The sequence below is a fragment of the Protopterus annectens genome, chromosome 17.part0 (genome assembly GCF_019279795.1).
Source record: "Protopterus annectens isolate FY-2018-M chromosome 17.part0, PAN1.0, whole genome shotgun sequence".
Taxonomy (NCBI): domain Eukaryota; kingdom Metazoa; phylum Chordata; order Ceratodontiformes; family Protopteridae; genus Protopterus; species Protopterus annectens.
Window position 1 is genome coordinate 635,373,639 of NC_056751.1, and position 16,269 is coordinate 635,389,907.

Sequence of the window (16,269 nt, forward strand, 5' to 3'; positions counted from 1 at the left end):
AAGGAAGAAATACTTTACACCAACCTCACATTAAAACCCTAACAAATCAATCAACATTTTAGGGTGCTATTTCCCACCAGGCCAAAATATACCACCCCTTGAAAACCTACTAGATTTGGCCAATCTCTCCCTACCCCAAGAAACTATCATCCTCAGGGACTTGAACATCAGTTGGCTATCCTGCAACAGCAATCACTCAGCCCTCCACCTAAATCTCCATGGTTTCTCTCAGCTAATACAAGCCCCCACTAGGATCAATAAAAACCCCAAGAACCACACCATTATTGACTGGGTCATAGTTAACAAAGCACCTCACACCTACCTAGCAGGCTGTTTACCTGACTCCCTCAGTGACCATTCCCCAACCTTCCTACAAAAAAATCACATTAATGATTGCAAATCCATTATCCACAGACTTATTCACAACAAAGCTAATTTTAACACCAACTCCTTCACCTCCTCCCTCCAGAACGTAAACTGGTCACCTATAAAGTACCTCAACCTAGACAAAGCGGTCCATTTCTTTAACAGTACCTTCCTCAGCATTCTTAACTCTCATGCCCCCTTGAGAAACACCAGTATCAGAACTAAGAGCTCCCCCTGGCTACAAAAAACCACCAGGGGCCTTATGAAAACCAGGGATAAAACATGAGAATGTTGGCGCATAACTAAAAACCCCTCAGATAGGCAACTCTTCCTTGAACTATGTAACAGGGTCAAAAAGCAAGTAAAAGCAGACAAAGATGTCCCTAAACTCCTCCCAAAACAACCCCAAGTATTCTGGTCTACAATTAACTCTATACTCTGCCCAGGAAAAGTAAGCGCCCCCCTACCAACAGCCCCTCTCTCCACCAGTAGCATTGCTGATTCCTTCAATAAACACTTCACAGAATCCGTTCTATCCCTAACAAAAAAACACTTCCCTACACTTATTCCCCCCCTCACCTAACCCAAAATCACCCCTCCCTACCTTTTTTCACTTCACAGTACCTACCTCCTACATAAAAAGACTTCTGACAAAACTAAAACCCACAAAACTAGCAGCCGACTACCTGCCCACTGAATATCTAAAGATAGCAGCTGATGTCCTAGCTTATCCTAATTCCATATTAATCAACCAATCCATATCTGAATCCTATGTACCCACGCTATGGAAAATATCACATATCATTCCCCTCCACAAAGGTGGCCCCACCACTGACCTCTCCAACTATGGCCCCATTGCCATCCTCTCCCCCCTCTCCAAGATGCTCGAAAAATGCATCAACTCACAGGTCTCCAAATTCCTCCTTAACAATAACCTCCTCTCCAATACCCAGCATGGTTTCAGACCACATCACAGCATGACAACTGCTCTCCTCTCCTTTACCAACACTATCCTCCATCACAAAAACAATGGCCTCCTCTCCTCTGCTGTATTTCTGAATCTATCTAAAGCCTTTGACATTGTGTCACATAATCTACTACTCTCTGCTCTATCTGACTTCTCTTTCTCCACACCAGCCATAAACTGGTTCCTCAGCAGCAATCAGTCATCTGGGACAACAATCTATCCACTCGTCTCCCTGTTACTCTCAGGGTTCCCCAAGGCTCCATCCTTGGCCCCCTACTTTTCTCCCTTTTCACCAATAATCTGCACATTGCCACCAAACATGCCTCCTTCATACAGTATGCAGATGATTCCACCCTCATCTGCTCAGCCCCAACTCTAACAGAACTTTAACAGATCACCCAAAAATCTTGCTCTCCAGTTGAAAGCTGGCAATCTAATTCCCAGCTTCTCCTCAATCCAAATAAAACCAAACTCCTCATCTTCCAATCCTCCATATCTACCCCAAACACTCCACACTTCACTATTCAAGCCAAGGATAATACCTCCATTTCACCAACAGTTCACACAAAACTACTTGGCGTACAGATTGACAATAATCTCAGATTTAACACCCACATATCACTAATAATAAAAAAAGTTTACAAAAAACTGGGTGCCTTATATAGAAGCCGTCAATATCTCACCAAACCAGCAAGAATCTCTATCGCCAATTCCGAACTAATCTCCACCCTACTCTACACATCACCTATACTTACAAATCTTAGACAGTCAGACCTACACAAATGCGAAGCCTGCTACATTAAAATCACAAAATTTGCCACTGGTGCCTCTTACTGCAGCCACCACTGTGTCTCCCTTAGAGACTTTGAATGGCTTGAAATCCCACAACCCCTACACCAAACTCAACTCACCTTTGCTCATAAACTAGTAAACCACCCTCTCCGAATCCCATCACTCCATACAATTCTCCAACCCTACCACTCTTCCAGACCACTACGCTCCTGCAACAAAAATCTACTCCAGGTCACCAAAGCCAAAAACTCAGCAGGTGAAGCATTATTTTCCTGCACTATAGCCAAGCTTTGGAACAACCTTCCCACTATCATAACTACCCTTCCTTCCTGCAGTCTTTTCAAGACTGCACTTAAATCTCACCTAAGTTCTTACTGGCTTTGTCCTTGTTCAAACCCCATCTAATAATCCCTCCTTTCACAGCTTCAGATAGAGTTTCCCCTTCTATCACTATAAAACTGAGCTGTAGATTACTCACTGCTGGTTAATCCTTCCAGGATTTAGTTATTCGTTTAGTCTGTTATTATTATCTAGTTACTATTTAGATAATTTGTAGCACTGTGTTTTACTTCTTTCTCAATGTTGTAATTAGACCTTACTACTCAATTGTACATAATTTGCTCCTGTATTTCTCTATGTCATGATCACCTCTACTGTATACATACCTTGATTGTTATTGTTTACCATCTACCATGTCTTTCTGTGGAGCTTTTCTCCCTGGGCCTCCACTGAAAAAGTACCTGTGTCCAGTCGGAATTTCCCGGTAAACAAATGTAAATAAATAAATAAAATAAATAAATGTACCCCCTTTGTAACTCCATGAGTTTTTGTCCTGAAGTTTTAACTTACCACATATTATAACTTCTAACATTTTCTTATATAATTTCCTTTCTTTTTATACTTGCTTCTTAAATCACAAAGTCTCACGTTATTACAATATGCATATTTTATCAGAACATAATCTAAAATCTGATGAAATAAGCTTTCCATTTCTTTACAATTAGTATAAACATATAATGTTAAAATTCTATATACTTGATATTTTCATTTCCAATCTGCAATGGTTGATCTTCCCATTTTTTGCTATTCCAAAACATCTCTCATTTCCCAAATTCCAGATTATCTTTCTTTCCTATAGTTTCTCTGTTTGTTAAAAATCGTGTGCCTTCTAATATAATTATATTTACATCACATGTATTATACCACTCCAAAATCCCTATTCTTCTTACTATTTTTTTAATAGTATTCACATTTATAGAAGCAGTCCAAATTTTTCATTTCACTTTTCCTTAGATTCATGGTTTCATAGGTTCATAGCTAATTGCTAGGCTAGTTGCCTTAATTGGTCATTCTAAACCTAGCCAATTTCCATCCCAAGTTTGAGAATCAAACACTGTATGATGTGTCTGTGAGTCAAACACCTTAATCATTATACTAACCCCCAACCATTGGGTATGTATATTCTTTTTCATCAATTTCATTTATTTTTTTCTTTTGTGCTTGTCTCTTTAAAATTTATTTTTCTGTATTTTACCCTTTTGCCAGTAGAATTCTTTTCTTATTTTACTGTCTTCCAATTTATGTCTTCTTTATCACTTATTTCAGTCTTCTTCTGTCTCCTCTTTATTATTTTTTTCATGTAATTTTTCTTCTATTTTTATTACTTCTAAAATTTCTTCTCTGTTCATTTTCTTCTCTTTCTTTTTCTTTTTTCTTACTTCATTTTTACTATCCATCCATAAATGTCTAATTTTGTTACATTTATAACATCACAATTCACATTTGCATCATGTCTGATCTCCCCAAAACATAACATTTTCTTTTATCACAGCTATTTATCAAATGTCCTTCTTTTCCACAAAAAAAAAAAAACATGTTTTGTGCTGCCCCCAGTGTTTTACGACATCCCTTTTCCCCTCCACATTTTTTATGCTTGGTATATGTATATTTTGTTTTCTTTCTATTTTAACACACAGTATTACAAACCCATCCACCATTCAATAAACCCCTTTTTATCATAAACATTTGCAATGTCCAGTACTTCTTTACATAAAGTTTTCAAATGTCCTTTCAAAATTTCTCTTTTCGCCTCTGTTTAAAATTGTATATAACTTTTCTTTTTTTGTTTCCCTATTAAATGTTTTTATCATATAAAAATCCCATGGGTTACAGTCTTTCATTTTTTGACACCCCCCAAAAAAAATTTCCATTGAAAAATCAGTCTCAAATATAATGTCACAAAATGTATCTTTGTTAATAAGAATAAATGTTCTTATATCATGTGCTTTTACACCCAAATGAACTATTAAATTGTCCCCCACTTCATTGCTGTCCATTTCTTTGTTTTCTTTAATTTGAATCCTTAACATGAACTTCCATTTTTCATTTTCTTCTGCCTTTTTCTTTTCTGATACTCCTCTATTGCCTTCTTTTACTTTCTCTGCATGCTTTCTTTCCATCTCACCACTATTCTTCAGGATTGTCTCTGTAGCCTCCTTTTGTATTTTCTCCATAATATCTACCCAGGAAATGTCGCCTTTGTTTTCTAGCTCACTATGCATCATCATTTCTTTGAATAAATCATCCTATAACCATCCTGACTGCAGGGTTGTAATTATACATACAGCATTTGCTGACTTATCTCCATTAAACAGATTTCTTTAAACATCTCCTCAGAATCCTACACACATTCTATGGTCTCAGTATTGGCTTATCCTACATTTCTCTCACTGTTCCATTATTTCCTTTTCCCTCCATCTGCCTCCTGTTTCTCTGTGCCACCTCCATGCCTGAAACTAAAACAGGAAGTGCTCATGCAAAATGGATCCCATTCACAACAACAACAAGTGGTGGAAGTTCCCTGATACCTTGGCCAAATTTCCCCTAGTCGTATAAATATCACCTCAGGTCTTCCCTGAAAAGAGTCTACTAGCTAGTGTGACTAACTTGACCAACAAAAGACAGATAAATAAATAAAATAAAGCATTGTAGTAACACATATTGCACTGATACTGTGTCATCATTCTCATCTCCATTCACAATTGTGCAGAATGCACCTGATCTTAATCCCTCATTAAAAACTCTTTGAGGTGGTTTCATGCCTACATTTCAACATTTTGAGGCCTGTACTCCCATGACCTGTCAACATCTAAGATAAAGTAAGACATGACTTGAATGATAAGTCAATTGCAACTCCACATCCCCCCCCCACCCCCCGAATGCCTAATATTCTGCAGGTACATTTTTTTAAGTAAGGAGACTTTCTGTATTATTTATTTTTTAGAGCAATGAAACAGTGTTCTAAAAATAAATAAATAAATTGGGAAAGAGCACACCTACAAGCACAGTCAGTGCTCTAGGTGGTTACCTAATTCACCTATGCACAAGGCTGGCCATCTACACAGAGGTCCTAGAACCATGGCCTTTCCCATCCTTATCAGAGTCAACAAGTTTCTAAACCTCAGTGTATTGTTTTGGATCAGCTAGATTTTGCAAAAAAGGGAGTAAACCTAGTATTGTGGACTGGTTATCTAACTGCATCTTTTGTTAATCATGTGTGCCTACAAAGTAAACATGTGTGCCAGCATAGTCAGGTATCACAAGTTTCTATCAGTTGCTTTCCAACAAGAAAGCAGGGGTCCTTGCAGAAATACTGTATATTAAAGTATTCAGTACTTACGTATTATCACAACCACATTCCAACAGGAAAAACAGCTTTTTTCCAAGCCATACTCCTGCCGGAAAATGTAGTCCAGAAAGTATATCCAAGAAAAGTACAAACACAGAAAGATGTGGTATAAGAGTTGGCTGAAAGAAATGATTACAGCATGTCTGATAGTCTTGTACCTTTATATCACATTACTGCTTTTCTGAAGCTGTGTTCAGCAGAAACGGACAAACCTTGCTTGTAATGCACAGAACTGGTCCCAAGTGTACTGACATGTCTGGAATTATTGTAAGGGTCAAAGTATTTCCAAATCACTGCAGATACACAGTTTCTGTGAAAAACGTTATGTGACACCACATTATAACTCTGACAGAAGTGATCATAGGCAAACATGTAATGCAGACTCTGTATGTACTGCAGCAGCGCCGCATCAGAAAAAAGGCATAATTTCCGAAAACTTTGACTACCAGTAAAAAGGGTCTGCTGCTGTTTCGGGAAACACACAAAAAAAATCCACATTTTAGGTACATAACTCTGTGTCATACTTTTGACTGTTAACAAAACAGTTCACAACACATTGTGCAAGTATACATCCATGTGTTAAAACCATTTTCAAACAGTGAAGTCCATTCATGACATTAAAAGTTGAGTTGTGTAAACCCCAAACAAACCTATGATGTTGTCAGTTTTTCAGAAGCCCAAAACTATAATCCACTGTTTTAAAGGGGCAAAGCTGGATGTCTTTATGGAAATGCTACATTTTGCAGGACACCCCCTTTGTTTTTTGGCACAAGAACGGCTTGGAAGTACCCATTCTTCTTCTTTTATGTTATAGAAACTTTGTACTGATGCAGGTATCCTTTGTGGAACCCTTATGTCCTGAAATGGGATACAACTTCTTGGTTGTGAAAGACAATTTAAAAAATCATATTCAGAACTGTTTAAAAGTAAGAGCTACTGTAGCACACTGTAAGAGTAGTACAAGGATACACAGGGAGTTAAAAGTGAGTAATTATAATGCCGATGAATCAGCAACAAATTATCTAAATATCTATAAAGTGTGTTCCTCCATAGGAGCTAATCACTGAAATTGTTTATTTATGAGTTTATCCTGCATGAAAATGCAGTATGCTGTTTTCAGTGCACCTCATTTAGAAATATTGAAAAGATGCAGTGACTTGCTAGGGAACAAAATCAACATTTTTATTTATTGAATTTTGTGTAACAGTGCTGAACTCAATACTACTTTCCAATGCCTATAAACAAATCTAAAGAGACAGAGTTACTCAATTATTTTGACAGTCATTGATATTATCCACAAAATGTTGCCACTCAGACCTTATTTAGGCATACTAGTTTACCCCATGTCATCCTCAAACTTTTGTAAATTTCTTTACAGCAATAAAAATAAGTAACAGGCTTGCACCTTTCAAATGCTTGTAATACTGCATTACCGTTTCACATTATATTAAGCTACATTGTTTCACTCTACCTTCACAGCTGTATCCATCACTTGCTAGCTGATAACCAGTTGGACAGATGCAATGATATGAACCAATTAGATTTTTACACCGATAGCCACATACAGGTGAATCAAGGCGACACTCGTTGATATCTGAAAGGTACATGAAAAAAAAAATAAAACTATGGAATAGAAATGAGCCAATTATTATTTCTGCAGGGTTTATTAAACTAAGTAGTACACTGGCTGATGTCTACACTTTTCTGTAATTAATGTACTCGTTTACATCCTTTGCTACTGAATAAAATATTACAATTAACCTATTCTCTCACATCCTGTATTACTGAAAAAGTTTGCTACATACGATGAATTTGCAGTTTAATATTAATCTTTATACTACTGTAAGCAGACTACAGCAAAAATAGTACTAACAAGGGCAGAAGGCCCTGCACAACATGTTTCAAAAGCAATAGCTTGGGAAAATCATGGGTATTCAAAAAGAATGTATTGCCTGAGGTAGGAGCAGTGGCCAAAAGGGAGTGTTTCTGTGATGAAGGAAAATGTGACTCAGACACATATTAGTCATAATGAGTAAAGACATTAGAACTGGCTTATTTGCATGGGTCTGAATCCCTAGTATCAAGGCATTTTTTACACACTTGCATAAAATTTGACCTGTTAGTAACAGCCTGCATTTAATTGCTGGAACCTGTGTTCTGAGAGACTGCCTTCCACACTATCTGCAAATATACAGAGCTGAGTATATATTTTTTGGTTATAGAGTTTGTTAATTGTTGCTTAAATCTCTTTTGAAACTGTTGTCTCCCTGTTCAGAGAGACTGGTCTGCAAATATACAGAGCTGACTATATTTTTTTGGTTTTAGAGTTTGTACTGTTAGTTGTTGCTTAGATCTCTGTTGAAACTGTTTTGTCCCATCCACCCTCCCTATTTTTGGTTTGTAGTTTAAATTTGGTGGCTTTTGCAGTTGCCTGCCCCACTGTAGATTTGATCTGGGACCCTCCCCCAGTCCCATCTCTTTACCACATTCTACCTACTAAACTCTTTCTGCACTTGCTTTTAGTCCTTTTTAATTTAATTGCAGTTTTTAAACTGTGTTTGGTCTAATATTGCTACATACTCAAGTGTGCTAGCTTGCACTGCATGTGAATTGTTTTTACTAGTGTTTTCGCTACTTTTCGGTAAAAAAAAACTGTAAGGCTGTTTCCTACCTTTCCTGTAACTAGTGTTCTAGATACAGATTTGCTGTATCCAGGACTGTATGTAAGCTTCTGAGCCCCCCAAGCCTTTCTGTGTTGGAAGGAAGCCCTCTAGCTTATCAGTGGGAGTGGTAAGCACTAGGTAACCTGTCTACCACATAAGGAGTGGTTCTGGCCCAGAAATTGTAGTTATTGGCCATTTGGGCAATCTCTTCCATCTCTCTCAACTTTCTGATTTGAAAGCCTGCATTTGCACTTGTTTCTGTCTTGTAACTCTTCTAGTGCAGATACAGATTCTTAGTTTTAGCACTTAAATTTGCTTATTCATGCTCAGCACTTGGTTTGCGAAAAGGATGGACATGGCTGTGATGAATACGTATTTTAACAAGAGGGAGGAGTACAGGGTGACATACAAGAGTGGAGGAAGATGTACACAGGTGGATTATGTCTTATGTAGAAGGGCCGATCTGAAGGAAATTGGAGACTGTAAAGTGGTGGCAGGGGAAAGTGTAGTTAGGCAGCATATGATGGTGATTTGTAGGATGACATTGGTGATCAAGAAGAGGAAGATGAGTGTGAGGGCAGCACCAGGGATCAAATGGTGGAAATTGAAAAAGGGTAATTGTGAGGTGATGTTCAGGGAAGAGTTAAGACAGGCACTGGGTGGCAGTGAAGAGTTACCAAATAGCTGGATAACTACAGCAGAGCTAGTAAGAGAGATGGCTAGAAAGGTGCTTGGTGTGACATCTGGAAAGAGGAAGGAGGACAAGGACACCTGGTGGTGGAATGAAGAAGTACAGGAGAGTATACAGAGAAGTTGGCAAAGAAGAAGTGGGATTGTCAAAGAGATGAAGAAAGTAGACAAGAGTATAAGGAGATGAGGTGCATGGCAAAGAGAGAGGTGGTGAAGGCTAAGGATAAGGCGTATGAAGAGTTGTATAAAAGGTTGGACACTAAGGATGGAGAAAAGGACCTGTACCAATTGGCTAGACAGAGGGACCAAGCTAGTAAAGATGTGCAGCAGGTAAGGGTGATAAAGGATAATGAGGGAAACGTACTCACAAGCAAGGAGAGTGTGCTGAGCAGATGGAAAGAGTACTTTGTGGGGTTGATGAATGAAGAGAATGAGAGGGAGAGAAGGTTGGATGATGTGCGGATAGTGAATCATGAAGTGCAGTGGATTAGCAAGGAGGAAGTAAGGATAGCTATGAAGAGGATGAAGAATAGAAAGGCTGTTGGTCCCAACGACATACCTGTGGAAGCATGGAGGTGTTTAGGTGAAATGGCAGTGGAGTTTTTAACTAGATTGTTTAATGAAATCTTGGAAAGTGAGAGGATGCCTGAGGAATGGAGAAAAAGTGTTTTGGTACCAATTTTTAAGAATAAGAGTGATGTGCAGAGCTGTAGTAACTACAGAGGGATTAAATTGATCAGTTTTAGCATGAAGTTATGGGAAAGAGTAGTGGAAGCTAGGTTAAGAAGGGAGGTGATGATTAGTGATCAGCAGTATGGTTTCATGCCAGGAAAGAGCACTACAGATGCAATGTTTGCTCTGAGAGTGTTGATGGAGAAGTATAGAGAAGGTCAGAAGGAGTTGCATTGTGTCTTTGTGGATTTAGAGAAAGCATATGACACGGTGCCTAGAGAGGAGTTGTGGTATTGTATGAGGAAGTCAGGAGTGTCAGAGAAGTATGTAAGAGTGGTACAGGATATGTACAAGGGTAGTGTGACAGCGGTGAAGTCTGCGGTGGGAGTGACAGATGCATTTAAGGTGGAGGTGGGATTAAATCAAAGATCAGCTCTGAGCCCTTTCTTATTTGCAATGGTGATGGACAGGTTGACAGACGAGATCAGGCAGGAGTCCCCGTGGACTATGATGTTTGCAGATAACATTGTGATCTATAGTGAGAGTAGGGAACAGGTGGAGGAGACCCTGGAGAGGTGGAGATATGCTCTAGAGAGAAGAGGAATGAAGGTCAGCAGGACTAAGACAGAATATATGTGTGTGAAAGAGAGGGAGGATAGAGGAATGGTGAGGATGCAGGGAGTAGAGGTGGCGAAGGTGAATGAGTTTAAGTACTTGGGATCAACAGTTCAGAGTAATGGTGAGTGTGGAAGAGAGGTGAAGAAGAGAGTACAGGCAGGATGGAGTGGGCTGAGAAGAGTGTCAGGAGTGATTTGTGACAGACTGGTACCAGTAAGAGTGAAAGGGAAGGTCTACAAGAGGGTAGTGAGACCAGCTATGTTATATGGGTTGGAGACAGTGGCACTGACAAAAAGACAGGAGTCAGAGCTTGATGTGGCAAAGTTGAAGATGTTACGATTTGCAGTGGGTGTGATGAGGTTGAACAGGATTAGGAATAAGTATATTATAGGTTCATAGGTTCATAGGTTGATATTGGCTATCTGCCCTAGGGCATTTATAAGCCTAGCCAGAGTGTGTTTGGCTTTCGCCACCCTTTTAGATTAGGTGACTGTGCCTCTGTATAGTAGGTCACAGAAGATAGCCCTTTAAGGTTAGTTTACTGTGCCTCTGTCTATTAGGGACACAGAAGAGATCCCAAGGGTAAACCTACGATCTCCCATCCACTCGTCAAGATTTCTCTTGAAGAGGGTCATTGAGGGACTCTGCCTAACATAGATTGGGATTTTGTTCCAGAGGGAGGGGAGCCTCTGGGATATGAATATGTCCCTCCAGCATGTCCTATTTATTTCTGTGCTGAGGTTTAAGTCCCTGGAGTGTGTAGCTCTAAGGGATTTGGATTTTCTGAGGTGGAGCATGTCCATTAATTCTGGGTTGGACATGGCTTTATATGTCAGGCACAGATCGTAAGCAACTGAGTAGAGCTGGAGTTTCTGTAGCCCAACTGCGTAGGGCATCTGTTTGAGTCCCTTGATCCTCTTGGTGAGGTACTTTTGGGGTCTTTCCAGTTGCTGCAGGTGTCAGGTAAGGTACATCCCAAATGGGGCTTTGTATTCAATTATGGGCTTGATGAGTGATGAGTAGAGGGGCACAATAACCTCTCTTGATCTAGATGTAAACCCTTTCGCAATAAGATGGGCTATATAGAAGGTCTTTCTAACCATTTTGGCAAGGTGATTGTCAAAGGAGAGATTGCTATCTACTTGGGTCCCCAAATCCCTAATTACTTCTTCCGTACTTAATGGATTACCACCTTATGTGGTAATTTGTGGGCACTTTGTTTTTCCCAAAGGGGATGACTATGCACTTTTTGAAATTTAGCTTTAGGCCATGGCTCTGGCACCAGTTATCTGTCTCTGTGAGGCCCTTTTGGAGGATGCTTGTGTCAGTCGGTGAGTTGATTATGGCACCCAGTTTGCAGTCATCTGTGAACTTGGTCAGCCATAGTTCTTCCATGTTAGCCTGTACCTCAGAGAAATATATACCGAACAAGAGAGGTCCCAGGACTGAGCCTTTAACTGGTTTAGAGACTGACATGGCACCTGCAATTCTGACCATGTGGGGTCTATCCCTGAGCCAGTTTGCAACCCATCTTGTGACATAGGGGTTGATATTTAAGCTGGTGAGCTTATTTATGATGCCAGAGTGGGGTTTTGTGTCGAAGGCTTTTGCGAGGTCCAGGTAGGCTGTGTGGACTACCTTCCCTTCATCTATGGCCTTGGTGACTGTTTCAAAGAAGTCGGCCAGGTTCAAGAGGCAAGATCTGCCCTTAACAAAGACAAATTGGGTAGGATCCAGTGTTTGGAGGTTCCCAATGTCTTTGTTTATGAGTTCCATGATGATACGCTCCATAGCTTTGCAGACCAGGCTAGTCAGGCTTATAGGGCGATAGTTTCTGGGGTCCTTTGTGGCACCACCTTTGTGGAGTGGGACCACTGTTGCTGTATGCCATTCCTTGGGTACATACTCTGTAGTAAGGCTGAGACTGAGCAGTGACGTTATGTGAGGGTTCATTTCTTCTTGGAGCTCATGTAAGATGCAGGCTGGGACACCATCTGGTCCCATTGTTGCTGTGTTTTTTGCTTTGGAGAGGGCAGCTCTCACCTGTGCATCTGTGATGTCAGGGAGGCTACACTCTGTTGGGATAGACATTTGCTCTTTTTGGGGGGAAGGGGGGAGAAGTTTGCACTGAACCTGTCTGCCAGGATGTTGGCAATGTCTGTGGGTTCAGTGTATTTTTTGTCATTTTGCACTAACTCAGAGCATATCTGGGAGTTGCCACCCAAGTTCCTGACATAACTAAAGAAGGCCTTGTGATTATCTTTGTTGGCCTCAGATGATTTTATGAGGTATCGTCGTTTTGCTGCTAGTACTGATCACGATGCCCTTCCTTTTTGGGATTTCTCCTTCTGTTGTATAGCTTATGTCAGCCCAGGTTGGAAGGTTTGGAGACAAAGCCAGAGAGGCAAGATTACGTTGGTTTGGACATGTGCTGAGGAGGGATGCAGAGTATATTGGGAAAAAGATGCTAAGGATGAAGTTACCAGGTAAGAGGAAAAGAGGAAGGCTTAAGATAAGGTTTATGGATGTGGTAAGAGAGGACATGCAGGTGGTTGGTGTGACAGATCAAGATGCAGAGGACAGGAAGAAAAGGAAACAGATGATCGAAGAAGAAGATGCTCAGCACTTGTTCAGAGCTTGTAAGCACTAAATAAGCTACTAATTACTATAGCACTCAACCTTCCTCATTACCTAGAGGAAAACAGTTTTTGTACTTACTTTTCTCACTTGCTTAGAGAAAAACAGCTCTTGTACTCACTTTCCTCACTTATCTAGAGGAAAATAGTTTTTTATTCAGGCATGTCCAAGGGTCAGCTCCCAGTGTTCTCTCCTGTCGATCTGATGAATCTGGGCATCTTGAGGCAATGTAGAAATTGCCTCATGTACACAGACAACCCTCTCCTCCTACCACCTAACACTACAACCTGTGAGAGATGCACTTATCTAGCCAAACTGGAGGTAAAGTTCTCTCCAACCAAGACTGAACTTGACAGTCATGATGAGAAGGTAAACATTTGCACCACACCACACCCATCACATAGTCTCACTAAATCTACACCACCAAAATTCACACATAGTAACACAAAACATTTTAATAATCTGTCTAAGCAATAGAGACCAAAGCAGAGAAACGCAAGCAATCTCCATCCCCAACACACCCAACACACTAGACATAACGTGACTCTATAGTCAGGCACACTGATGTCTGGAGAAGGTTACTGTCATCTGAGCCAGGATTTGCCACATAATCCATGCACTCAGGTCACTCCACAACAAGTACGAGACATGGAAGAGCCTCCAATCTTGTAGCGGTGTCATTCTAAGGATCCAGTATCTGTCTGCCTGGGGTGGGTAGACGGACCCGCGATGCTTTGCCACAGATGGCCTACACCTGTCTTTCTGGGATACTGCTAAGGCTCTTTTTGCCCCTATAGTGCCTTTTTTAGGCAAGGTTCAAATAACAAATTCACCATCATAACAGAAACAGGCAAGCAAAAACTGAGGGTAATGCTACTCAATGCTAGAAGTCTAAATCTCAAAATGCATGGAGAACTGTGCAATGACTGAGACCTGGTTCAAGGCTCCAGAGAGCACCCCTGCACTACCAGGCTATAACTCATACCACACTTTTCGGCCATGTAACCAGAGGTGTGGCCATATTCATTAAGGATATCCACACCTCCAGGCTAGTTGCTCAGCATAATGCATCCGAGGTTATCCAAGTGCAACTAACTCTGGGCAAAACTGCAATCCAAATTGCAGCTTACTACAGATCCCTCACCATGCCCCAGGATTCCCACTCCTCTTTTCTTGATGTACTGGAAAATATTAGGGTTCAACCAAATACCCTAATAATAGGCGACTTCAACTACCCCACCATTAACTGGGAAAACTACTCGTGTACCAACTCCTTAGCTCAACACTTTCTGGAATTCATAAACTTCAATGCCCTGGATCAACTTATCCACACCCCCACCAGGGGCAACAATATCCTAGACCTAGTCTTTACCAGCATGAGTGACTGGTGTTCCACACTTGAAGTCAACTCCTTGTTGGTCCGATCTGACCATAAGTTAATCACCCTTAATATCCACATCCCGCCCCCACCCCCCCATTAAAGAAACCATGGTAAAACATTTCTCCAAAGCCAACTTCATGCTTCTTAAGACAGAAGTGGTGAACTTCATGACACCCATGCAGATGGACAATACAGTTACAACTGTTGAATCCTACACAAATGCACTCTATAAGCACTTACACAAGTGCATTGATTGTGCTATCCCAAACAGAACCAAGACGCTATCCTCCAAAAAAAGGAAGCCAATCTGGTGGTCCCCTCCATAAACAAACTGTACAACAGAAGGAAGAAACTGTTGCAAAAGAGAGTAAAATCCCATGAGTGGAGGAGCTCCCTGGTCAGCATCAGTAAGAAGCTGAGATCCCTTTTATGATCTTCCAAAGCTAGCTACGAAAATAAAATTGTCACTAATTCTAAGGACAGCCACAAAGCATTCTATAGCTATGTCAAGAATCTCGATGGCAACACCCAGATCTGCTCTGAGTTACAGCACAAAGGCACGAAAATTACAGACCCAACTGATATTGCCAACATCCTGGCAGATAGGTTCAGTGCTAACTTTACTCCCCTCACCCCTTAAAGGGCCCATATCTATGCAGGAAGAATGCAGAGTCCCTGTAATCACAACTATGCAGGTAAAAGCTGCACTCTCTAAAGCCAAAAACACAGCATCCATGGGACCAGACAACATCCCAGGCTGCATTTTCCATGAACTTCAGAACGAACTGGCTCCCCACTTAAGCACCATGTTCAATAATTGCCTCGCATCAGGCTTTGTGCCCACTGAATGGTGCACAGCAACAGTTATCCCACTCCACAAAGGGGGAGCCACCACTGATTTTGGGAACTATTGACCTATTAGCCTAATGGGCCTGGAACATATCATCATGGAACTCATAAACAAAGGCATTAGTAACCTCCAAACTCTGGATCCTACCCAGTTCGGATTTGTGAAATGCAGAACATGCCTCCTGAACCTGATCGACTTCTTTGAGGCAGTCACCAAAGCCGTAGATGAGGGTAAGGTGATTCACAGAGCCTATCTTGACCTCACCAAGGCTTTCGACCCCATCCTCCATTCTGGAATTATAGCAAAACTCACTAAACTAGGTATAAATCCCTACGTCACAAGATGGGTTGCCAACTGGCTCACTGACAGAATCCACACTGTAAAAGTTGCAGACTCCAAATCTGACCTCAAAGCAATGACAAGTGGAGTACCACAGGGTTCCGTCCTGGGACCTCTCCTGTTTGGTATCTACTTCTCTGAAGTACAGGCTAACACAGAAGGCCTCTGGCTAACAAAGTTCACAAATGACTGCAAACTAGGAGCCATAGTCAAGTCCCCAAATGATGTGGACATCCTACAGAAGAGCCTCGCTGAGACAGATGCCTGGTGTCAGAGCCATGGCCTCAAGCTCAATGCCAAAAAGTGCAGTGTCATCCCCTTTGGTAAAAACTCTGTACTCATGAACTACCACATAGGCAGCAATCTACTTAACACCGAATGTGTGATAAGAGACCTTGGGACCCAGGTGGACAGTAATCGCTCCTTTGATAGTCACATCGCCACAGTAGTCAGGAAGTCCTTCTACGTGGCACACCTCATCATAAAAGGGTTCTCATCCAGGAAAAAAGAGGTCATTGTTCCCCTTGACACTAATTAGACCCATTATAGAGTACAACGCCCCTTTTGGAATGTACCTCACAAGACATCTGCAGCAGCTGGAAAGGC

At 41.0% G+C, this 16,269-nt stretch overlaps 1 protein-coding gene across 1 annotated transcript in view; it reads right to left on the reverse strand.

Moving 5' to 3' along the window:
* Positions 1 to 16,269, reverse strand: part of VWCE (von Willebrand factor C and EGF domains) — a 2,001,707-nt gene that overhangs the window by 706,565 nt on the left and 1,278,873 nt on the right. The window contains exon 10 of the mRNA XM_044059709.1: positions 7,285 to 7,407. Coding sequence (XP_043915644.1) covers positions 7,285 to 7,407 — 123 coding nt within the window. The remainder of the gene's footprint in view (positions 1 to 7,284; positions 7,408 to 16,269) is intronic.